The 25,483-nt window shown below is 46.1% G+C and overlaps 1 protein-coding gene across 4 annotated transcripts in view; it reads right to left on the bottom strand.

Annotated features, from left to right (window-relative positions):
- OGT (O-linked N-acetylglucosamine (GlcNAc) transferase) overlaps positions 1-23,205 on the bottom strand; it is a 430,584-nt gene extending 407,379 nt beyond the window's left edge. Inside the window, exon 1 of one of the 4 annotated variants that reach the window (XM_063937159.1) lies at positions 23,054-23,205. In XM_063937159.1, coding sequence (XP_063793229.1) covers positions 23,054-23,090 — 37 coding nt within the window. In that variant the 5' untranslated portion in view covers positions 23,091-23,205. The remainder of the gene's footprint in view (positions 1-23,053) is intronic. The other 3 variants (XM_063937158.1, XM_063937156.1, XM_063937157.1) reach the window with 3 other exon arrangements.
- Between the last annotated feature and the right edge of the window lie 2,278 nt (positions 23,206-25,483).

The raw sequence follows: 25,483 nt of genomic DNA, 5'->3' as shown, positions 1-25,483 counted from the left end.
TCGTTTCATTTTTTTATGTGGCCCACACTGTCTTAAAGGTTGAAGACCCCTGTTCTAGAAGATAATACCTGGAATCTGATTGGTAGCTATGGGCAACATCCCATCTTAAATAGAACTCACATCTTAGTAAATTTACCCCTATGTGTCAACCATTGTCATGGCAATCATTTGAACCTGTTGACCTTAAGCCCTGTCTACCTTCTACCTAGTGCATGTCAACCTATTTACTGTTGATCTAGACACTGTCGACCTCTAGTCCAGATACCAATACAAATAAGAATTTACTTACCGATAATTCTATTTCTCGGAGTCCGTAGTGGATGCTGGGGTTCCTGAAAGGACCATGGGGAATAGCGGCTCCGCAGGAGACAGGGCACAAAAGTAAAGCTTTTACAGGTCAGGTGGTGTGTACTGGCTCCTCCCCCTATGACCCTCCTCCAGACTCCAGTTAGGTACTGTGCCCGGACGAGCGTACACAATAAGGGAGGATTTTGAATCCCGGGTAAGACTCATACCAGCCACACCAATCACACCGTACAACTTGTGATCTAAACCCAGTTAACAGTATGATAACAGAGGAGCCTCTGAAAGATGGCTTCCTAAACAATAACCCGAATTAGTTAACAATAACTATGTACAAGTATTGCAGATAATCCGCACTTGGGATGGGCGCCCAGCATCCACTACAGACTCCGAGAAATAGAATTATCGGTAAGTAAATTCTTATTTTCTCTATCGTCCTAAGTGGATGCTGGGGTTCCTGAAAGGACCATGGGGATTATACCAAAGCTCCCAAACGGGCGGGAGAGTGCGGATGACTCTGCAGCACCGAATGAGAGAACTCCAGGTCCTCCTTTGCCAGGGTATCAAATTTGTAAAAATTTACAAACGTGTTCTCCCCTGACCACGTAGCTGCTCGGCAGAGTTGTAATGCCGAGACCCCTCGGGCAGCCGCCCAAGATGAGCCCACCTTCCTTGCGGAATGGGCCTTAACAGATTTAGGCTGTGGCAGGCCTGCCACAGAATGTACAAGTTGAATTTTGTTACAAAACCAACGAGCAATCGACTGCTTAGAAGCAGGTGCACCCAACTTGTTGGGTGCATACAGTATAAACAGCGAGTCAGATTTTCTGACTCCAGCCGTCCTTTAAATGTATATTTTTAAGGCTCTGACAACGTCCAACAACTTGGAGTCCTTCAAGTCGTCTGTAGCCGCAGGCACTACAATAGGCTGGTTCAGGTGAAACGCTGATACCACCTTAGGGAGAAAATGCGGACGCGTCCGCAGCTCTGCCCTATGTCGAATGGAAAATTAAATAAGGGCTTTTATAAGACAAAGCCGCCAGTTCAGATACTCTCCCGGCCGAAGCCAGGGCCAGTAACATAGTCACTTTCCATGTGAGATATTTCAAATCCACATTCTTTAGTGGTTCAAACCAATTGGATTTGAGGAAATCTAAAACTACATTTAGATCCCACGGTGCCACCTTAGGCACCACAGGAGGCTGTATATGCAGTACTCCTTTGATAAAAATCTGGACCTCAGGGACTGAGGCCAATTCTTTGTGGAAGAATATTGATAGGGCCGAAATTTGAACCTTAATAGATCCCAATTTGAGACCCATAGACAATCCTGATTGCAGGAAAAGTAGGAAAACGACCCAGTTGAAATTCCTCCATCGGAGCACTCCGCTGCTCGCACCACGCAACATATTTTCGCCAAATACGGCGATAATGCTTCGCGGTGACTTCCTTCCTTGCCTTTATCAAGGTAGGAATGACTTCTTCTGGAATGCCTTTTCCTTTTAGGATCTGGCATTCAACGCCATGCCGTCAAACGCAGCCGCGGTAAGTCTTGAAAAAGACAAGGACCCTGCTGAAGCAGGTCCCTTCTCAGAAGTAGAGGCCACGGATCGTCCGTGACCATCTCTTGAAGTTCCGGGTACCAAGTCCTTCTTGGCCAATCCGGAGCCACTAGTCTTACTCCTCTTTGCCGTATAATCCTCAATACCTTTGGTATGAGAGGCAGAGGAGGAAACACATATACCGACTGGTACACCCAAGGTGTTACCAGCGCGTCCACAGCTATTGCCTGCGGATCTCTTGACCTGGCGCAATACCTGTCCAGTGTTTTGTTGAGGCGAGACGCCATCATGTCCACCATTGGTTTTACCCAACGGTTTAATAGCATGTGGAAAACTTCTGGATGAAGTCCCCACTCTCCCGGGTGAAGGTCGTGTCTGCTGAGGAAGTCTGCTTCCCAGTTGTCCACGCCCGGGATGAATACTGCTGACAGTGCTATCACGTGATTCTCCGCCCAGCGAAGGATCCTGGCAGCTTCTGCCATTGCCCTCCTGCTTCTTGTGCCGCCCTGTCTGTTTACATGGGCGACTGCCGTGATGTTGTCCGACTGGATCAACACCGGTCTTCCTTGAAGCAGAGGTTCCGCCTGGCTTAGAGCATTGTAGATTGCTCTTAGTTCCAGAATGCTTATGTGAAGAGACTTTTTCAGGCTCGACCACACTCCCTGGAAATTTCTTCCCTGTGTGACTGCTCCCCAGCCTCTCAGGCTGGCATCCGTGGTCACCAGGATCCAATCCTGTATGCCGAATCTGCGGCCCTCCAATAGATGAGCCTCCTGCAACCACCACAGAAGGGATACCCTTGTCCTCGGCGACAGGGTTATCCGCAGGTGCATCTGAAGATGCGACCCTGACCATTTGTCTAACAGATCCCTTTGCATGGAATCTGCCGAAAGGGATTGCTTCGTAAGAAGCTACCATTTTTTCCCAGGACTCTTGTGCATTGATGTACAGACACCTTTCCTGGTTTTAGGAGGTTCCTGACCAGGTCAGATAACTCCTTGGCTTTTTCTTCGGGAAGAAAAACCTTTTTCTGAACTGTGTCCAGAATCATCCCCAGGAACAGCAGACGAGTTGTCGGCATTAATTGGGATTTTGGAATATTCAGAATCCATCCGTGCTGCTTTAGCACCTCTTGAGATAGTGCTAAACCCATCTCTAGCTGTTCTCTGGACCTTGCCCTTATTAGGAGATCGTCCAAGTATGGGATAATTAATACGCCTTTTCTTCGAAGAAGAAATATTATCTCGGCCATTACCTTTGTAAAGACCCGAGGTGCCGTGGACAAACCAAACGGCAGCGTCTGAAACTGATAGTGACAGTTTTGTACAACGAACCTGAGGTACCCCTGGTGTGAGGGGTAATTGGAACGTGGAGATACGCATCCTTGATGTCCAAGGATACCATAAAGTCCCCTTCTTCCAGGTTCGCTATCACTGCTCTGAGTGACTCCATCTTGAACTTGAACTTCTTTATGTATAGGTTCAAGGACTTCAGATTTAGAATAGGCCTTACCGAGCCATCCGGCTTCGGTACCACAAATAGAGTGGAATAATACCCCTTCCCTTGTTGTAGAAGAGGTACCTTGACTATCACCTGCTGAGAATACAGCTTGTGAATGGCTTCCAAAACCGTCTCCCTTTCTGAGGGGGACGTTGGTAAAGCAGACTTCAGGAAACGGCGAGGTGGCTCTGTCTCTAATTTCAACCTGTACCCCTGAGATATTATCTGCAGGATCCAGGGATTTACCTGCGAGTGAGCCCACTGCGCGCTGTAATTTTTGAGACGACCGCCTACCGCCCCCGAGTCCGCTTGCGAAGCCCCAGCGTCATGCTGAGGCTTTTGTAGAAGCCGGGGAGGGCTTCTGTTCCTGGGAAGGAGCTGCCTGTTGCTGTCTCTTCCCTCGTCCTCTGCCTCGTGGCAGATATGAATAGCCCTTTGCTCTCTTATTTTTAAAGGAACGAAAGGGCTGCGGTTGAAAGGTCGGTGCCTTTTTCTGTTGGGGAGTGACTTGAGGTAGAAAGGTGGATTTCCCGGCCGTAGCCGTGGCCACCAAATCCGATAGACCGACCTCAAATAACTCCTCTACGCATCGCCTGTCCACTGTCGTGTCCATAAAGCTCTTCTGGCCGAAATGGACATAGCACTTACCCGTGATGCCAGTGTGCAGATATCTCTCTGTGCATCACGCATATAAAGAAATGCATCCTTTATTTGTTCTAACGACAGTAAAATATTGTCCCTGTCCAGGGTATCAATATTTTTGATCAGGGACTCTGACCAAACTACCCCAGCACTGCACATCCAGGCAGTCGCAATAGCTGGTCGTAGTATAACACCTGCATGTGTGTATATACCTTTTTGGATATTTTCCATCCTCCTATCTGATGGATCTTTAAGTGCGTCCGTCTCAGGAGAGGGTAACGCCACTTGTTTTGATAAGCGTGTTAGCGCTTTGTCCACCCTAGGAGGTGTTTCCCAGCGCTCCCTAACCTCTGGCGGGAAAGGGTATAAAGCCAATAACTTCTTTGAAATTAGCAGTTTTTTTATCGGGGCACCCCACGCTTCATCACACACGTCATTTAATTCTTCTGATTCGGTAAAAACTACTGGTAGTTTTTTCACACCCCACATAATACCCTGTTTAGTGGTACCTGTAGTATCAGCTAAATGTAACATCTCCTTTATTGCCAAAATCATATAACGTGTGGCCCTACTGGAAAATACGGTTGATTCGTCACCTTCACCACCGGAATCAGTGCCTGTGTCTGGGTCTGTGTCGACCGACTGAGGCAAGGGACGTTTTACAGCCCCTGACGGTGTTTGAGGCGCCTGGACAGACACTAATTGAGTGTCCGGCCGCCTCATGTCGGCAAACGACTGCTTAAGCGAGTTGACGCTATCCCGTAATTCCACAAATAAAGGCATCCATTCTGGTGTCGACCCCCTAGGAGGTGACATCCTCATATTTGGCAATTGCTCCGCCTCCACACCAATAACGTCCTCATACATGTCGACACACACGTACCGACACAGCAGACACACAGGGAATGCTCTATACGAAGACAGGACCCACTAGCCCTTTGGGGAGACAGAGGGAGAGTCTGCCAGCACACACCAAAAAGCGCTATATATGACAGGGATAGCCTTATGATTAAGTGCTCCCTTATAGCTGCTTTTATATTAATATATTGCCATTTATTCTGCCCCCCCTCTCTGTTATACCCTGTTTCTGTAGTGCAGTGCAGGGGAGAGACCTGGGAGCCTTCCTGACCAGCGGAGCTGTGACAGAAAATGGCGCCGTGTGCTGAGGAGATAGGCCCCGCCCCCCTTTCGGCGGGCTCGTCTCCCGCTATTTAGTACATTTAGGCAGGGGTAAATATCTCCATATAGCCTCTGGGGCTATATGTGAGGTATTTTTAGCCTTTTTAAAGGTTTTCATTTGCCTCCCAGGGCGCCCCCCCCCAGCGCCCTGCACCCTCAGTGACTGCCGTGTGAAGTGTGCTGAGAGGAAAATGGCGCACAGCTGCAGTGCTGTGCGCTACCTTAAGAAGACTGCAGGAGTCTTCAGCCGCCGATTCTGGACCTCTTCTTGCTTCAGCATCTGTGAGGGGGCCGGCGGCGTGGCTCCGGTGACCATCCAGGCTGTACCTGTGATCGTCCCTCTGGAGCTTCATGTCCAGTAGCCAAGAAGCCAATCCATCCTGCACGCAGGTGAGTTCACTTCTTCTCCCCTCTGTCCCTCGTTGCAGTGATCCTGTTGCCAGCAGGAATCACTGTAAAATAAAAAACCTAAGCTAAACTCTCTAAGCAGCTCTTTATGAGAGCCACCTAGAATTGCACCCTTCTCGGCCGGGCACAAAAATCTAACTGGAGTCTGGAGGAGGGTCATAGGGGGAGGAGCCAGTACACACCACCTGACCTGTAAAAGCTTTACTTTTGTGCCCTGTCTCCTGCGGAGCCGCTATTCCCCATGGTCCTTTCAGGAACCCCAGCATCCACTTAGGACGATAGAGAAAACAGCTTACTAAAAGTAGTTTTTCCAGCACATAACTTAAGCCAATAGATTTGCATGTAAAATACATGCAGAAATCTAAAGCATGAGCAACACTGTTAAAGATGTTCTCCACCCTTGTTAACCATTTACTGCAATATAGACGTTATGCACCAACTCTCCAAAGAATTGCCAAAACCTGAGTGACTTAAAATATCAAAATAGTTTTTAAATGCTGTAGATTTCCCATACAGAGAATCACTAAGCCATTACGTTTGGGTGCCCACAATACAACTGAACTCCCCCCAATAAGATCATAGCAGAAGAGAACTGTGCTTACATGGGAAGCAGTAAGCAACCCACTCATGTATTTCTCAGTGGGAACAGGGATGCATGTGGCAGTGCACAATGTAAAGGTGGTAAAGGAGACAACCAAAAAGCCATACAGATGGACTGCAAAAATCAGGGACACCAAACAGAAGCAGCGATGTGAGGCTGATACCTGGCAGGGAATGCTGAGATCTATAGTTTCCCAATACCTGTACAGCCACAGGCTTCCATGGCCTAAGATGGTGGATCCTTAAGATGTTATGGAAGTTGCAGAAAGAATACCATTTATCTCATATATAAGAAAATAATAAGAATTTACTTACCGATAATTCTATTTCTCGGAGTCCGTAGTGGATGCTGGGGTTCCTGAAAGGACCATGGGGAATAGCGGCTCCGCAGGAGACAGGGCACAAAAGTAAAGCTTTTACAGGTCAGGTGGTGTGTACTGGCTCCTCCCCCTATGACCCTCCTCCAGACTCCAGTTAGGTACTGTGCCCGGACGAGCGTACACAATAAGGGAGGATTTTGAATCCCGGGTAAGACTCATACCAGCCACACCAATCACACCGTACAACTTGTGATCTAAACCCAGTTAACAGTATGATAACAGAGGAGCCTCTGAAAGATGGCTTCCGAAACAATAACCCGAATTAGTTAACAATAACTATGTACAAGTATTGCAGATAATCCGCACTTGGGATGGGCGCCCAGCATCCACTACGGACTCCGAGAAATAGAATTATCGGTAAGTAAATTCTTATTTTCTCTATCGTCCTAAGTGGATGCTGGGGTTCCTGAAAGGACCATGGGGATTATACCAAAGCTCCCAAACGGGCGGGAGAGTGCGGATGACTCTGCAGCACCGAATGAGAGAACTCCAGGTCCTCCTTTGCCAGGGTATCAAATTTGTAAAAATTTACAAACGTGTTCTCCCCTGACCACGTAGCTGCTCGGCAGAGTTGTAATGCCGAGACCCCTCGGGCAGCCGCCCAAGATGAGCCCACCTTCCTTGCGGAATGGGCCTTAACAGATTTAGGCTGTGGCAGGCCTGCCACAGAATGTACAAGTTGAATTTTGTTACAAATCCAACGAGCAATCGACTGCTTAGAAGCAGGTGCACCCAACTTGTTGGGTGCATACAGTATAAACAGCGAGTCAGATTTTCTGACTCCAGCCGTCCTTTAAATGTATATTTTTAAGGCTCTGACAACGTCCAACAACTTGGAGTCCTTCAAGTCGTCTGTAGCCGCAGGCACTACAATAGGCTGGTTCAGGTGAAACGCTGATACCACCTTAGGGAGAAAATGCGGACGCGTCCGCAGCTCTGCCCTATGTCGAATGGAAAATTAAATAAGGGCTTTTATAAGACAAAGCCGCCAGTTCAGATACTCTCCCGGCCGAAGCCAGGGCCAGTAACATAGTCACTTTCCATGTGAGATATTTCAAATCCACATTCTTTAGTGGTTCAAACCAATTGGATTTGAGGAAATCTAAAACTACATTTAGATCCCACGGTGCCACCTTAGGCACCACAGGAGGCTGTATATGCAGTACTCCTTTGATAAAAATCTGGACCTCAGGGACTGAGGCCAATTCTTTTTGGAAGAATATTGATAGGGCCGAAATTTGAACCTTAATAGATCCCAATTTGAGACCCATAGACAATCCTGATTGCAGGAAATGTAGGAAAACGACCCAGTTGAAATTCCTCCATCGGAGCACTCCGCTGCTCGCACCACGCAACATATTTTCGCCAAATACGGCGATAATGCTTCGCGGTGACTTCCTTCCTTGCCTTTATCAAGGTAGGAATGACTTCTTCTGGAATGCCTTTTCCTTTTAGGATCTGGCATTCAAACGCCATGCCGTCAAACGCAGCCGCGGTAAGTCTTGAAAAAGACAAGGACCCTGCTGAAGCAGGTCCCTTCTCAGAAGTAGAGGCCACGGATCGTCCGTGACCATCTCTTGAAGTTCCGGGTACCAAGTCCTTCTTGGCCAATCCGGAGCCACTAGTCTTACTCCTCTTTGCCGTATAATCCTCAAAACCTTTGGTATGAGAGGCAGAGGAGGAAACACCTATACCGACTGGTACACCCAATGTGTTACCAGCGCGTCCACAGCTATTGCCTGCGGATCTCTTGACCTGGCGCAATACCTGTCCAGTGTCTTGTTGAGGCGAGACGCCATCATGTCCACCATTGGTTTTACCCAACGGTTTAATAGCATGTGGAAAACTTCTGGATGAAGTCCCCACTCTCCCGGGTGAAGGTCGTGTCTGCTGAGGAAGTCTGCTTCCCAGTTGTCCACGCCCGGGATGAATACTGCTGACAGTGCTATCACGTGATTCTCCGCCCAGCGAAGGATCCTGGCAGCTTCTGCCATTGCCCTCCTGCTTCTTGTGCCGCCCTGTCTGTTTACATGGGCGACTGCCGTGATGTTGTCCGACTGGATCAACACCGGTCTTCCTTGAAGCAGAGGTTTCGCCTGGCTTAGAGCATTGTAGATTGCTCTTAGTTCCAGAATGCTTATGTGAAGAGACGTTTTCAGGCTCGACCACACTCCCTGGAAATTTCTTCCCTGTGTGACTGCTCCCCAGCCTCTCAGGCTGGCATCCGTGGTCACCAGGATCCAATCCTGCATGCCGAATCTGCGGCCCTCCAATAGATGAGCCTCCTGCAACCACCACAGAAGGGATACCCTTGTCCTCGGCGACAGGGTTATCCGCAGGTGCATCTGAAGATGCGACCCTGACCATTTGTCCAACAGATCCCTTTGCATGGAATCTGCCGAAAGGGATTGCTTCGTAAGAAGCTACCATTTTTTCCCCAGGACTCTTGTGCATTGATGTACAGACACCTTTCCTGGTTTTAGGAGGTTCCTGACCAGGTCAGATAACTACTTGGCTTTTTCTTCGGGAAGAAAAACCTTTTTCTGAACTGTGTCCAGAATCATCCCCAGGAACAGCAGACGAGTTGTCGGCATTAATTGGGATTTTGGAATATTCAGAATCCATCCGTGCTGCTTTAGCACCTCTTGAGATAGTGCTAAACCCATCTCTAGCTGTTCTCTGGACCTTGCCCTTATTAGGAGATCGTCCAAGTATGGGATAATTAATACGCCTTTTCTTCGAAGAAGAAATATTATCTCGGCCATTACCTTTGTAAAGACCCGAGATGCCGTGGACAAACCAAACGGCAGCGTCTGAAACTGATAGTGACAGTTTTGTACAACGAACCTGAGGTACCCCTGGTGTGAGGGGTAATTGGAACGTGGAGATACGCATCCTTGATGTCCAAGGATACCATAAAGTCCCCTTCTTCCAGGTTCGCTATCACTGCTCTGAGTGACTCCATCTTGAACTTGAACTTCTTTATGTACAGGTTCAAGGACTTCAGATTTAGAATAGGCCTTACCGAGCCATCCGGCTTCGGTACCACAAAAAGAGTGGAATAATACCCCTTCCCTTGTTGTAGAAGAGGTACCTTGACTATCACCTGCTGAGAATACAGCTTGTGAATGGCTTCCAAAACCGTCTCCCTTTCTGAGGGGGACGTTGGTAAAGCAGACTTCAGGAAACGGCGAGGTGGCTCTGTCTCTAATTTCAACCTGTACCCCTGAGATATTATCTGCAGGATCCAGGGATTTACCTGCGAGTGAGCCCACTGCGCGCTGTAATTCTTGAGACGACCGCCTACCGCCCCCGAGTCCGCTTGCGAAGCCCCAGCGTCATGCTGAGGCTTTTGTAGAAGCCGGGGAGGGCTTCTGTTCCTGGGAAGGAGCTGCCTGTTGCTGTCTCTTCCCTCGTCCTCTGCCTCGTGGCAGATATGAATAGCCCTTTGCTCTCTTATTTTTAAAGGAACGAAAGGGCTGCGGTTGAAAGGTCGGTGCCTTTTTCTGTTGGGGAGTGACTTGAGGTAGAAAGGTGGATTTCCCGGCCGTAGCCGTGGCCACCAAATCCGATAGACCGACCCCAAATAACTCCTCTACGCATCGCCTGTCCACTGTCGTGTCCATAAATCTCTTCTGGCCGAAATGGACATAGCACTTACCCGTGATGCCAGTGTGCAGATATCTCTCTGTGCATCACGCATATAAAGAAATGCATCCTTTATTTGTTCTAACGACAGTAAAATATTGTCCCTGTCCAGGGTATCAATATTTTCGATCAGGGACTCTGACCAAACTACCCCAGCACTGCACATCCAGGCAGTCGCAATATCTGGTCGTAGTATAACACCTGCATGTGTGTATATACCTTTTTGGATATTTTCCATCCTCCTATCTGATGGATCTTTAAGTGCGGCCGTCTCAGGAGAGGGTAACGCCACTTGTTTTGATAAGCGTGTTAGCGCTTTGTCCACCCTAGGAGGTGTTTCCCAGCGCTCCCTAACCTCTGGCGGGAAAGGGTATAAAGCCAATAACTTCTTTGAAATTAGCAGTTTTTTTATCGGGGCACCCCACGCTTCATCACACACGTCATTTAATTCTTCTGATTCGGTAAAAACTACTGGTAGTTTTTTCACACCCCACATAATACCCTGTTTAGTGGTACCTGTAGTATCAGCTAAATGTAACATCTCCTTTATTGCCAAAATCATATAACGTGTGGCCCTACTGGAAAATACGGTTAATTCGTCACCTTCACCACCGGAATCAGTGCCTGTGTCTGGGTCTGTGTCGACCGACTGAGGCAAGGGGCGTTTTACAGCCCCTGACGGTATTTGAGGCGCCTGGACAGGCACTAATTGAGTGTCCGGCCGCCTCATGTCGGCAAACGACTGCTTAAGCGAGTTGACGCTATCCCGTAATTCCACAAATAAAGGCATCCATTCTGGTGTCGACCCCCTAGGAGGTGACATCCTCATATTTGGCAATTGCTCCGCCTCCACACCAATAACGTCCTCATACATGTCGACACACACGTACCGACACACAGCAGACACACAGGGAATGCTCTATACGAAGACAGGACCCACTAGCCCTTTGGGGAGACAGAGGGAGAGTCTGCCAGCACACACCAAAAAGCGCTATATATGACAGGGATAGCCTTATGATTAAGTGCTCCCTTATAGCTGCTTTTATATTAATATATTGCCATTTATTTTGCCCCCCCTCTCTGTTATACCCTGTTTCTGTAGTGCAGTGCAGGGGAGAGACCTGGGAGCCTTCCTGACCAGCGGAGCTGTGACAGAAAATGGCGCCGTGTGCTGAGGAGATAGGCCCCGCCCCTTTTTCGGCGGGCTCGTCTCCCGCTATTTAGTACATTTAGGCAGGGGTAAATATCTCCATATAGCCTCTGGGGCTATATGTGAGGTATTTTTAGCCTTTTTAAAGGTTTTCATTTGCCTCCCAGGGCGCCCCCCCCCAGCGCCCTGCACCCTCAGTGACTGCCGTGTGAAGTGTGCTGAGAGGAAAATGGCGCACAGCTGCAGTGCTGTGCGCTACCTTAAGAAGACTGCAGGAGTCTTCAGCCGCCGATTCTGGACCTCTTCTTGCTTCAGCATCTGTGAGGGGGCCGGCGGCGTGGCTCCGGTGACCATCCAGGCTGTACCTGTGATCGTCCCTCTGGAGCTTCATGTCCAGTAGCCAAGAAGCCAATCCATCCTGCACGCAGGTGAGTTCACTTCTTCTCCCCTCTGTCCCTCGTTGCAGTGATCCTGTTGCCAGCAGGAATCACTGTAAAATAAAAAACCTAAGCTAAACTCTCTAAGCAGCTCTTTATGAGAGCCACCTAGAATTGCACCCTTCTCGGCCGGGCACAAAAATCTAACTGGAGTCTGGAGGAGGGTCATAGGGGGAGGAGCCAGTACACACCACCTGACCTGTAAAAGCTTTACTTTTGTGCCCTGTCTCCTGCGGAGCCGCTATTCCCCATGGTCCTTTCAGGAACCCCAGCATCCACTTAGGACGATAGAGAAAAGCCATGACGTTTTCATTTAGATTGAAGTACATTACTGATAACTATAAGGCTGCCCATACCAGGTATGAACCATGAGACATATGCCAACATAACATTCTTGTCTAATGTATCTTGAATCATAGACTGGGTGGAATTCAATGTTATCACAGGTTCTCGCACCCGCCGGCAGCTATTGAAATGTTTCTGCACGGCGGGCGCCAGACTTTCATTTCAGCTCGCTACCCCCGGGAGTGGCGAGCTGAAATGCGCGAAAAGTGAACCCGTTTGGGCGCCCAAAAGGGACTTTTCACTGTGTCTATTCGTTTAGTCAGTTTCAGCAGCTTTACGTAGGTAAACGCGACTGCTATGGGCGAGTTAGGGGGCGATGACAGGGGACAATTGAATATCACCCCGCAATCTCCCATCACTTCAGGGCGTGATTAAACAACTGTATGCCCCCCATTGCTAGTGTCCCCTAGTGGATGAAGGAGAAATAGGCATTCCTTAAAGAACATCAACACACTGGATTATTTCAGAATTAAAATAATGACTATTTTATATGGCAACTATATGAATTGTAACTGAAGGTATCAAATTAAAACTTGTTTTATAACAAAGATTAATAATATACAAATCAAATCCTGTGATAAGAGCAACGCCATGAAATTATGGAGATGCATTGGTGTTAGCTCATTTTCCAGCAGATTTAAGCTGGGCATACATTATACAATTACTTGTCAGGTAATTTTCAAGTGTTTGGGAGCAAATTATATATTGTCATTTGCTCTAATCAATTACCTGATTTTCATTCGAACCTGCCAGATAATTGTATAGTATATGCCCAGCTTTAGTCATTATTCACCTAAAGTACGGGGATGTCTTTTAATAATACAGGTATTGCAATATTCTAAACAATATTAGGGTGTGTACAAAGAGAAAAGCAAGTCACTGCAACATTTTCTGACCTTTACATAGTCACAATTCCTGGAGGTGCCAATATACCTTTTATAGTGTGTTGATTTTCAGTGGAACACAAGCAGATCAATTACAGATGCAACCTAACCAATCACATGCCACTAGTGGAGTAATCCATAAACCATAACATCTCACAACCATTAACATCTTACATAAGCAAATTCTCAAATATACATGGCTGCCATATATGTCAGTTATAGGCAACATGGTACACTTCAAAAGCAACTCAATCCTCACTTGTGTAGGGAGTCCCAGATACATTATAGGGGAAGATCAATTCATAGCAATGTCCTGCAACTACCATCTGTAATGGGCCCTACACACTGGGCGATAATACTGAAAGATATGAACGAGATACCGTTCATAACTTTCAGTGTGGAGGAACCAGCGATGAACAATGAGCGGCTCCGCACTCATTCATCGCTGGTGCCCCGTCGCTTGTGCATGCAGGCCAGTATGGACGATCTCGTCCATATTTGCCTGCACTGCTATGGAGCTGGGTGACAGGGGGAGTGAAGAAACTTCCCTCCCTTGTCACTACCCCCACGCCGCCGGTCAGCCGTATCCGCCGTCAGGCAGCTCGGCGGCGGATCGTGCAATGTGTAGGGCCCATTACTGTACACATTTGCTAATTTCCCCTTACAAGGGAAGGTTAGCAAACATACCATCAAAGTACCTTCGCCTGAACATTTCAGACACTTCACTACCAACACTACAGGTTTTAAAGGGTGGTATTCAGTATGCCGGCTGTTGGGATCCCAGCGTTCAGTATACCGGCGCAGTAATCCCAACACCCGACTATTTTCCCTCTTGGGGGTCCACGACCCCCCTGGAGGGAGAATAAATAGCGTGGCGCACCACCGTGCCCGCAGCGTGGCACACCACCGTGCCCGCAGCGTGGCGAGCGCAGCAATCCCAGCGTCTGTATGCTGGCCGCTGGGACCTTGGCCGCCGGCATACCATACTACACCCGTTTCAAATGGGAATTCTGAGCCACTTATAATGCAAATAGGAGTCTGATCAGAGCAACAACTGAGTAGCTCCAATAGACGACCATTAGCATAGATGCACAGAGGGTGGCGCAACAACTGAATCCTAGAGAATGCCCATTCTCCCGGACTAAACAGGGTGTTTTTTTTTTTACTCAAGCATTCCCATAATTGTCCCTTTAGTATCTCCATGCTTCGGTATTTTATGAAAAGCTGTTCTGTACTTCATTATTTTCTGTACTATATTATGCTATGTATCTGTTAAACACCTCGAGTCATATTGGAGAAAGAGCTTAATGATAATAATAATTACATACCTCCCAACATGACCCTCTCCAGGAGGGACAGAATGCTCTGCTTCTGGATTTTTCCCTTTCTTTATGATTGCCAGCACCTGTGTTGAACAGGTTAATGGATAAGAATGGTGTTTCAGCACAGGTGATGGTAATCATACATGAAGAGGGAAGTCCAGGAGCAGAGCATTCTGTCCCTCCTGGAGAGGGTCATGTTGGGAGGTATGTAATTAGAACGGGCATTCTCCAACTTAAGGGACCAGCGCAATGCTGTTTCCGCCAGAAATCAGCATCGTGCCAGAACTTTTGTCGGATTTCTTCTCGCACCCAAGAGATCTCATTGTTGTGTGTCACATGTCGCTGTATTGAATAGCCACGGAAGCTAATTCCCAGCGCTATTCAACTGTCATTGAATTGAATCATGCCCAATGGGACTGATCTAAGTGTTGTACAATCCCTCTTGGCCATCTATAGTAGCTATTCAATTGTTGCGCCGATTGGACACCCGTTACCCACATTTTGTGTTTAAAGTCGATAGTAAACCCAGACTTTTAGATGTCAAAACGGGCCCTTTAGCATTTTACGCGGCTGATAGCTCAGGGTTTAGCCATGTTAAGAGGTTAAGGGGTATATGCAATTGCGGTCAAATTCCCGAAAATGTCGAAAAACGGGACATTTTCGCCAAAAAAAAAAAAAAAAAAAAAAAAAAAAAAATCGACAATGCAATTCAGTACTTTTCGTCAAAAAAACAGACTTTCCAAATTCGACTTTTGGAAATTCGACATTTGTCAAATTCGACATTTCTGCAATGGTACAAATGCGGCAATTCGACAAAAGTATATTCAATTGAAGATTGTAAATTCGACAACAGTGCTTTTAGACAGTTAATTCGTCATTTTCAATCCGCCACACTTTGCTGGCGGAATCTAATAAAAAAAAATTAAAAACATGGGGTTTTTTGTGCGTTTTTTATTGGTAATAGCATATCTATTTTTATTAGAAGGGATTAGGTACTTGGTTTGTCTATTTTGGAGGCACAAGTATTATTTATATATTTTTAAAAATATTATTATTTTTTTTTAAATGGAATGGTAAAAATCACAAGGAAAAAAATGCGTGGGGTCCCCCCTCCTAAGCATAACCAGCCTCGGGCTCTTCGAGCCGGTCCTGGTTCTAAAAATCCGGGGGAAAAACTTACATGGGATCCCCCGTATTTCTAAAACCAGCACCGGGCTCTGCGCCTGGTGCAAAAAATACGGGGGACAAAAAGCGTAGGGGTCCCCCGTATTTTTTACACCAGCATCGGGCTCCACTAGCTGGGTAGATAATGCCACAGCCGGGGGTCACTTTTATACAGTGCCCTTCAGCCGTGGCATTAAATACGCAACTAGTCACCCCTGGCTGGGGTACCCTGGAGTGGGGACCACTTCAATCAAGGGGTCCCCCCCCCTCCAGCCACCCAAGGGCCAGGGGTGAAGCCCGAGGCTGTCCCCCCCCCATCCAAGGGCTGCGGATGGGGGGCCGATAGCCTTTTGAAAATTGAAAGAATATTGTTTTTTCCAGTAGTACTACAAGTCCCAGCAAGCCTCCCCCGCAAGCTGGTACTTGGAGAACCACAAATACCAGCATGCGGGAGAAAAACGGGCCCGCTGGTACCTGTAGTTCTACTGGAAAAAAAATACCCAAATAAAAACAGGACACGCACACCGTGAGAGTAAAACTTTATTTCACACATGTCGACACACACATACTTACCTACCTATGTTCACACGCCGACCTCTGTCCACTTGTCCAAGTAGAATCCACGGTGTACCTGAAAATAAAATTATACTCACCTGATCCAGTGTCCTGTGGTCTTTTATTATAATCCACGTACTTGGCAAAAAAAAAAAAAACGAACACCCGTACCAGGCGGACTGAAAGGGGTCCCATGTTTACACATGGGACCCCTTTCCCCGAATGCAGAGACCCCCCCGTGACTGCTGTCACAGAAAGGTCTCTTCAGCCAATCAGGAATCGCCACTTCGTGGCACTCTCCTGATTGGCTGTATGCGCGTCTGAGCTGGCAGACAGCGCATCGCACATCTCCCTCCATTAGTTTCAATGGTGGGAACTTTGCAGTCAGCGGTGGGGTTACCCGCGGTCAGCCGCTGACCGCGGGTGACCTCACCGCTGACCGCAAAGTTCCCACCATTAAATGTAATGGTAAGGTTTTGCAATGCGCTGGCAGCTCAGACGCGCATAGCCAATCAGCAGAGTGCCACGACGTTGCGCTCGCCGATTGGCTGAAGGGACCCTCTGTGACAGGAGTCACGTGGGGTCCCGGCATTCGTGGAAAGGGGTCCCATGTGTAAACATGGGACCCCTTTCAGTCCGTTTGGTCCGGGTTGCCGTTTTGTTGTTTTGCCAAGTACGAGGATTATTTAAAAAGATCCGGACACTGGATCAGGCGAGTATAATTTTATTCACAGGTACCCCGGATTCTTCAGTGACGAGGGGGGCGTGGCAGTCGGCGGGTCAACATAGGCAAGTATGTGTGTGTCGACATGTATGAAATAAACTTTTACTTTCACGGTGTGTGTCTCCTGTTTTTATTTGGGTATTTTTTTTCCAGTAGAACTACAGGTACCAGCGGGCCCGTTTTTCCACCCGCATGCTGGTACTTGTGGTTCTCCAAGTACCAGCTTGCAGGGACTTGTAGTTCTCTGGAAAAAACAATATTCTATAATTTTACTCAAGGCTACCAGCCCCCCATCCGCAGCCCTTGGATTGGGGGGGGAGACTAGTTGGATATTTAATGCCACGGCCGCAGGGCGCTGTATAAAAGTGACCCCCGGCTGTGGCATTATCTGTCCAGCTAGTGGAGCCCGATGCTGGTGTAAAAAATACGGGGGACCCCGACGCTTTTTGTCCCCCGTATTTTTTGCACAAGGCGCAGAGCCCGGTGCTGGTTTTAAAAATACGGGGGATCCCCTGTCAGTTTTTCCCCCCGGATTTTTAGAACCAGGACCGGCTCGAAAAGCCCGAGGCTGGTTATGCTTAGGAGGGGGGACCCCACGCAATTTTTTTTCGGGGTTTTTCCCGGTTTTTTTACAAGTCTAATCAAAATCCGTCAAATCGGCCGTTTTTCGACAGCGGGACTGTCGAATCCGTTTTTTTTTATTGAATATGTTGAATTCCGGCACCCACTTGCCGGAATTCGACGGTCGAATTGTGTCGAATTAAAAAACGGGCGAAAAATTGCCGTGATTCGCCGGCAATTGCATATACCCCTAAATCTGAAGAGGTAAGCAACGAAAAATGCAAATGGGAGTCTGATCCAAGTAACAATTGAATAGCTGCAACAGACACCTATTAGTATACATGCCAAGTAGTGAAAAGGTGGGGCAACAACTGAAGCTGCCCAAATGTACCCTACAGTGAAACAAGTTTATTTCACATGTTCAATTGCATATAATATGCTCAATCAAAAATAAAAAATAATATATATATAGCAACAAATATAAAACCACAGCACTCACCACCCCAGAAGTGGGGTGCAGTGTCTGCACTCACCACTCATAGGGTGGGGTGCATGTAGCCCATGGGCCACTATGAGTGGTGAGTGCAGACACTGCACCCCACTTCTGGGGTGGTGAGTGCTGTGGTTTTATATTTGTTGGTATATTGTAGGGTTAATCTTTGGTTAACTCATTAACTGTGGCCACAAGCTTTGTTCATGCACCCCTATGCAAGCCCAGTTATCTTAAACCTGAGTCAGCTGTTCTTTAGTAATTTATCAGCCAGTGTCAGGTGACTAGTGTACCTTTAAAAGCCATGGAGTATTTGGCAGATACACAGTAAACCAAGTGGGCATATTTGCAGTTATATTATGTGTGATACAGTTGCTAGGTTTTAATTTTTGAGACTCTGTGATAGTGTACCTTGGCGAGCGGTTTGCAGGCCTCCGTGCATTGGCCAATTCACTAACTAAACCCCCATCATTTATTTATTGATGTTGTGAAAATAAGTGAGCTTGCTTTGGTGAGTGCAATATATATATATATATATATTATACAACAATACCCTTAATTCGCGCTGTACCAAGGATAGGGCAGCACCTCTTGAAAAGTCTCCCTGCTAGTGGGAGACGATAGATAAAATATAACACAAATATTCAGAGTGCGCACAGATACAATGGCATAATTAAAATTGAAATAATTACTCAAAGTAAAATCCAACCAGCATAACCGGAATGATAGAAAGATTATTTTTAATACACGTTAAAATTTGTCATACACGTTGTTCCATAAGCACAATACACATTTATGCAGAAACAGTGTATGCTATATATATCTCATAAAACCCAACGCGTTTCGTCCATTATGGACTTCATCAGGGGTACAAGTCACAGTGGAATAATGCTTTAGCAAATTTCCTACAAGATGATCTCACTGTGAAGAGTGATAAAACGTGATATATATCTATAATGATACTAGAAACTCTCGTGAGCTTCTAATCAGCTGCTCCTTAATTGTGGTTCCTTGTAGGTACTTTATTTAATTATGGGGCAAATGACCAATTAGATTGTGTCCTCCAAGATTAATAAAAGGTTCACACATCCAGAACCTTTTAGTCTGCTTTCCTCACTGGACATTTTGTTTGGTGTTATTGGCTTGACTTTAAAATCCCTTGTGAACCAGCATTACGTTCAAAAAGTCCAAAAGGGTTACGGTGGATAGGGATTACGCTTCAAATCAGGTATATAATTGGGTGTTCCAGAAAGATACGGGGATATTTAGGAATCAAAGATTCCGCCGTAAACCAAAGAAATTCCCCCTGGAAACTGAACAATCCAGTACCGGAGCGTCATCCAGTGAGACTGAAAGAGCTTCCACATCTGGGACAAAACAAACAGCTGCAGGAGTCAACACCCGCTCAAAAAACGAGCGATCAAAAGAGCCCGCACGCGACGGGGGGGCCAAAACCGCAGGGAAGCAAGCAAAAAAGGCTCCAAAGAAAACATAGTCTTCAACTTATCATCAAGGCAATTTACGGAAGATGAAATACGAGTTCTAAATAAAGGCTTGTCGTTTGTCCCGACACATACACCGGATGTTTTTACAAATAAAGTGGATTTGTTTAAACTAAACAGACGCATGAAATTGAAAGAACACTTTGCCGATAAAACTACTACAGTTGACCCGACTCCAATCTACAAAAAATCTACCTTTAATCCATTGTCTTACAATAAAAGCATTAAAACGTTTACCAACTGCCTAGAGAGTTTTATAGAAGACAAATCCTTCAACTCCTATAAAGGTCCACGCAACCTCACCATGCAGGAGCATACGGCACTCAAGAACCTTGGTGGCTACAAGGACATTACTATTCGCCCCGCCGATAAGGGGGGTGGAATTGTTATCCAGGACTTGTCAAAATATAAAGAGGAAATAGATCGTCAGTTGAATGACCAAAGTGTATATGAAACATTACCAGATGATCCCACACTACAATACAAGTTGGAGTTGGATAATATTCTAAGTCAAGCAGTACAAGATAACATCATCACCACTCAAGTGAAAGATGCATTGAGTGTATCGTTTCCAATCATTCCAGTCTTTTACACAATTCCAAAACTACATAAAAACCCGGTTGATCCGCCAGGACGCCCGATTATTGCTGCTAAAGATTCCTTATATTATAATCTGTCCAGATATTTGGATTTTTATTTGCAGCCATTAATTCAAGGACTTCCTTTGTGTCTTAAAGATACCACTTCTCTCATTCATACTCTACAGGCAATTTCTCCACTACCGACAGACCATTTGCTATGTACAATAGATGTCGTGAATCTATACACCAGTATCCCTCACGATAGAGGACTACAAGCCATTGATAGATTCTTGAGCAGTAGTCCAGACTACACAGGCCCGGACATCAAATTTTTTGTAAGGTTATTGGAATTGACCTTGGGAAGAAATTACTTCCTGTTCGACAAGCAGATATTTCGACAGCGAACTGGGTGCGCCATGGGATCATGTGTAGCACCCAGTTTCGCTAATGTGTTTATGAGCGATGTGGAAAAACTGCTGTTTTTTGATGAAGAAGAATTTGCTTGTAAGATTAAATTGTTCCGCAGGTACATAGACGACATCCTTGTGGTCTGGTCGGGTACTGAGGTGGAGTTCAGAGAGATGATGCAGAAGATTAATTTAAAGTATCCCGCGATTAAATTCACCTTTGAATGCAGTAAGGAATTTGTCCACTACTTAGATGTCGCCATCTCCCAAGGGGTGGATGGTTCAATTAATACAAGCATTTATTTTAAACCCACCGACAGAAACACGTATTTAAGTGCAAGAAGCCATCACCCGGCACCTTCCAAATGGAGTTTGCCATATTCTCAATTCTTGAGAATTATTCGCATCTGTAACAACAAGGATGATGCTATACAACAGATTCAAGATATGGCTCAGAAGTTTTTGTCTAGGGGTTACTCTCCAGAAATTCTGGAAAAAGCTAAACAAAAAGCCATAGCCACCCCTAGAGAAGTGGCTTTGGCTCCAAAAATCATCAAGCAACAACAAGACTGGATGATTTGGACACAAGAATTTACCACAGCAAGTCCAGCTTTATCCCAACAAGCCAAGTACATCTGGCCAGTAGTCTCACGAGACAAGGAGCTAAGTTGTTTCCAGAATACATCTCTCAGGACTGCCTACAAACGTGGACGTAACATTAAGGACATTGTTGTCCATAATGACATTTCCGACTTTGGTCCATCCCGACCCTCACATTTTTTGACCCGTAAACCAGGAAACTACAGGTGCACAGGGTGTACCACCTGTAGTTGCTTGGAGGTGGGAGACACTTTCTCTCATCCCAGGTCAGGCAAATCCTTTTCGATCAAATATGCCTTGACTTGCACCAGCAAATTTATAGTTTACTATATTAAGTGCCCATGCGGATTGCTGTATGTTGGAAAAAGTATTAGGCAGTTTAAAGAACGTATTGCCTTACACAGATCGAGCATTCGCGCTGCGTTGGAAGATAGGGGTAGTGATTTACCGGTAGCCAGGCATTTTAAAAATCACAATCATAGTCTTGCTACCATCAGATACAAAATGATCGACCACGTCCCCGCCAACAGAAGGGGCGGAGATCGTGGCAAAATTCTGCTACAAAAAGAGGCCTGGTGGATACATAAGTTACAAACTGTGCATCCCCGGGGCCTCAATGAATCTTTAAGCTTCAATTGTTTTTTATGAGTTATGTTGCGCTAGAGAGTTATTTCTAATTAGATTCGCTGTCGATTATATGGCTATAGCTTTATTTATATCCTAGATTAAGGACGCAGCGCCTTAGGGAGTAACAACACGCATGTAATCCACTATAGTGGCGTGGCAGTAGTGGCTATGTTCTTCATTCATTTTTTATGTTTGTTTCTTTGTCTCTTTTCACTGTTTTGTATTGTTTATACTGGATCCTATATTTTGTATCTGGTGCACATGTTTAGTGTGGTTGCTAGGCAACCATTCACTGACCCGGGCTGACCGCACCGCCTACCCGACTGACGATGATTCCCTGTGCAGGGCGCATAGGTGACGTCATCGCTAGACGCTGCGGCTGGACGCGGCGGCCTCAGATCCACAACAGGTGTTTGGTAAGTTTCTCTTATGTATAAATATGTGTCTTTTTGTATATGCTGGTCGTGTCTTGATAAAAGGGATCCGTCCCTGAAACGTCGACCTATCCAGCGGTGTGTCGTCTCCTTTCTTTCTGAGTGCCTCCATTTGGTTTTGTTATATATATATATATATATATATATATATATATATATATATATAAATAATTTTTTTTTTTTTTTTTTTCTCATCAGTTGCTCTGGTTACCTCCCTCACTTCAAAAACATACTGGTAGGTTGGTTTCTGATAAAGGGGTCGATTCAATTCGGCAACTTATGAATAGCGCCGGGAATTAGCTCCCGACGCTATTCAATTCAGCTCCAGTTAAGTCGGCGATGGTCCGTTCTCGCCGACTAAACAGGTTGAATTGTCGGTAGAACGAGCATTCTCCGACTTAACTCCCCGGCGCGAGGCAGCACTTTTGTCGGGTTTCTTCTCTAATCCCCCGGGGATGAGAGAAGAATTACCGACAATTGCGGGTAACTAGTAGCTGAATTGAATAGCGTCGGGAGCTAATTCCCGGCGCTATTCGTAAATTGCCGAATTGAATAGACCCCAAAGTATGTTAGAACGGTTTAAGAATGTAAACTCCAATTAGGCAGGTACTAATATGTACATGAATAACAAATATTTTCAGTACACAGCTGCGTGATACAGTAACAAAAATGCACCACACCAAAGCAAAATATATAGGCCCTTACAGTATCGAGGAAATTGAGATACATGCAAGTTACAAAGCTATAGACAGCGGACCACATACATGTTACTAGTTCCTCTTGGAAGATACACACACTGTACATATACACACTCTCTGTACAGGATCAATCAGGCAGTTTGTAGGGGACCGGGCTGCAATATAGTCCCAAGTAACCGCACAGGCCACCCTCCGCCCAGAGTGTCGCCATATGCAGTGTAGCGCCCTATGCCAGTGGCGCAGTACAGCCGCACACGGCGCTTTGTTACTCTGGAAACCGCACCCAGTGCTATGTGCGACCCGCTGCACGTTTATTGGACGCATGGTCTCAGCACAGTGCCGTCTCCTACCTGTACTATCAGCAACATTGCCCACGGATGACGCCATAGCGACGATGAGAGTCGGTCGGTTCACTGTCCCGCTCCGGCCTCACTCAGTCAGTGCTGTTATGTGAAATGGCGCCTGTCTGACCGTGATACCGGAACTATTTCCACGAAAAGTAGGTCGTCGTATCAGTGCGCACAAACTCAATTGTTTCAATTTCAGTATGGAATAGATGCTAGCGGTGTTATATCGCAGTGACTTTATCTATAGAAATTCTCAAACCAACCCCATGATTAATCAGTAGGTCCCCAGTGTAACACTGAGACGTTAACCAAAACTCCTTCACATAAAAGACGCAAAGTATCCTTCCGCTCAGTGCAATGCGACAAACAGCTGTATCAGCGCATGCGCCCTCCAGCGGGCAGACTGGGAATGGCCGCTAAGAGTCCCCGTCAGCCATTTTGTTTGTGGTCACCCATTAGTACAACCTGAATTCTGTGTGTCATTATAGATGACGAGGTTCTGGTTCACAAATGTCAAATAATATGCAATACTATATTGTCATTTTAGTTGAATGCGCAATCATTCTCTTGTGTGGCATGTTAAGTCCTTTAGGCTGTTACACTGTGTAGTAAAGATAATTGTGCAGATACAGTGGTTTGTCCTTATCAGCCAACCAAATGTTTGCTTAAATGGTCCAAACGAATGATACTTTATGACTGGCTGTGGCAAAGCATCATATTTTCATTGTGTCATTTGCTATACTGACAGGTAAAAGTAAGGAAGTGCCTCCATAGTCAGACATATTTATCATTGTTATTACTATCCTTTATAGTGCACAACAATGGGTCGGCTACGTCATACATTACAGTGTGCATAAAAAGTATAGTGCAAACATAACAGGACATGAGGTACTTACTAAAGAACATGAAGGCCCTGAGTCACGGTAGCATGTAAGTCTATCTTGCCTCCTAGTGATTTTTATGTACAAAAGATTCTTAGGAGCAGATTTACTAAAGCTTCTAAAACTGAAATGTGGAGGTGTTGCACATAGCTACCGATCAGATTTTAGATATTTCCCCATTTGCATCCTAGAAAATGATTGACAGAATCTTATTGCGTCTAATTTTTTTAAGCTTTAGTAAATCTACCCGATGTGGTCTATGAAGAACTCCTTTGTACATACAATGTGAAAACAGCCACCTCCACCTAGTGTCTCCATTCATCACAAGCCAATTTGATATCTCTAAGAAGCTAGATCTAAACTAAAAGGTCTTATAACCTCATCAATATCAGGGAAATTAATGGAAAACTAGTGATGTGCACCGGACATTTTTCGGGTTTTGTGTTTTGGTTTTGGATTCGGTTCCGCGGCCGTGTTTTGGATTCGGACGCGTTTTGGCAAAACCTCCCTGAATTTTTTTTGTCGGATTCGGGTGTGTTTTGGATTCGGGTGTTTTTTTACAAGAACTCCTCAAAAACAGCTTAAATCATAGAATTTGGGGGTCATTTTGATCCCATAGTATTATTAACCTCAATAACCATAATTTCCACTCATTTTCAGTCTATTCTGAACACCTCACACCTCACAATATTATTTTTAGTCCTAAAATTTGCACAGAGGTCGCTGGATGGCTAAGCTAAGCGACACAAGTGGCCGACACAAACACCTGGCCCATCTAGGAGTGGCACTGCAGTGTCAGGCAGGATGGCACTTCAAAAAAATAGTCCCCAAACAGCACATGATGCATAGAAAAATGAAAGAAAAAAGAGGTGCAAGATGGAATTGTCCTTGGGCCCTCCCACCCACCCTTATGTTGTATAAACAGGACATGCACACTTTAACAAACCCATCATTTCAGCGACAGGGTCTGCCACACAACTGTGACTGAAATGACTGGTTGGTTTGGGCCCCCACCAAAAAAGAAGCAATCAATCTCTCCTTGCACAAACTGGCTCTACAGAGGCAAGATGTCCACCTCCTCCTCATCATCCGATTCCTCACCCCTTTCACTGTGTACATCCCCCTCCTCACAGATTATTAATTCGTCCCCACTGGAATCCACCATCTCAGGTCCCTGTGTACTTTCTGGAGGCAATTGCTGGTGAATGTCTCCACGGAGGAATTGATTATAATTCATTTTGATGAACATCATCTTCTCCACATTTTCTGGAAGTAACCTCGTACACCGATTGCTTACAAGGTGAGCGGCTGCACTAAACACTCTTTCGGAGTACACACTGGAGGGTGGGAAACTTAGGTAAAATAAAGCCAGTTTCTGCAAGGGCCTCCAAATTGCATCTTTTTCCTGCCAGTATACGTACGGACTGTCTGACGTGCCTACTAGGATGCGGTCACTCATATAATCCTCCACCATTCTTTCAATGGTGAGAGAATCATATGCAGTGACAGTAGACGACATGTCAGTAATCGTTGGCAGGTCCTTCAGTCCGGA

Source organism: Pseudophryne corroboree, chromosome 8 (assembly GCF_028390025.1).
Source record: "Pseudophryne corroboree isolate aPseCor3 chromosome 8, aPseCor3.hap2, whole genome shotgun sequence".
Taxonomy (NCBI): Eukaryota; Metazoa; Chordata; class Amphibia; order Anura; family Myobatrachidae; genus Pseudophryne; species Pseudophryne corroboree.
This window is presented reverse-complemented; position numbering and strand designations above follow the sequence as displayed.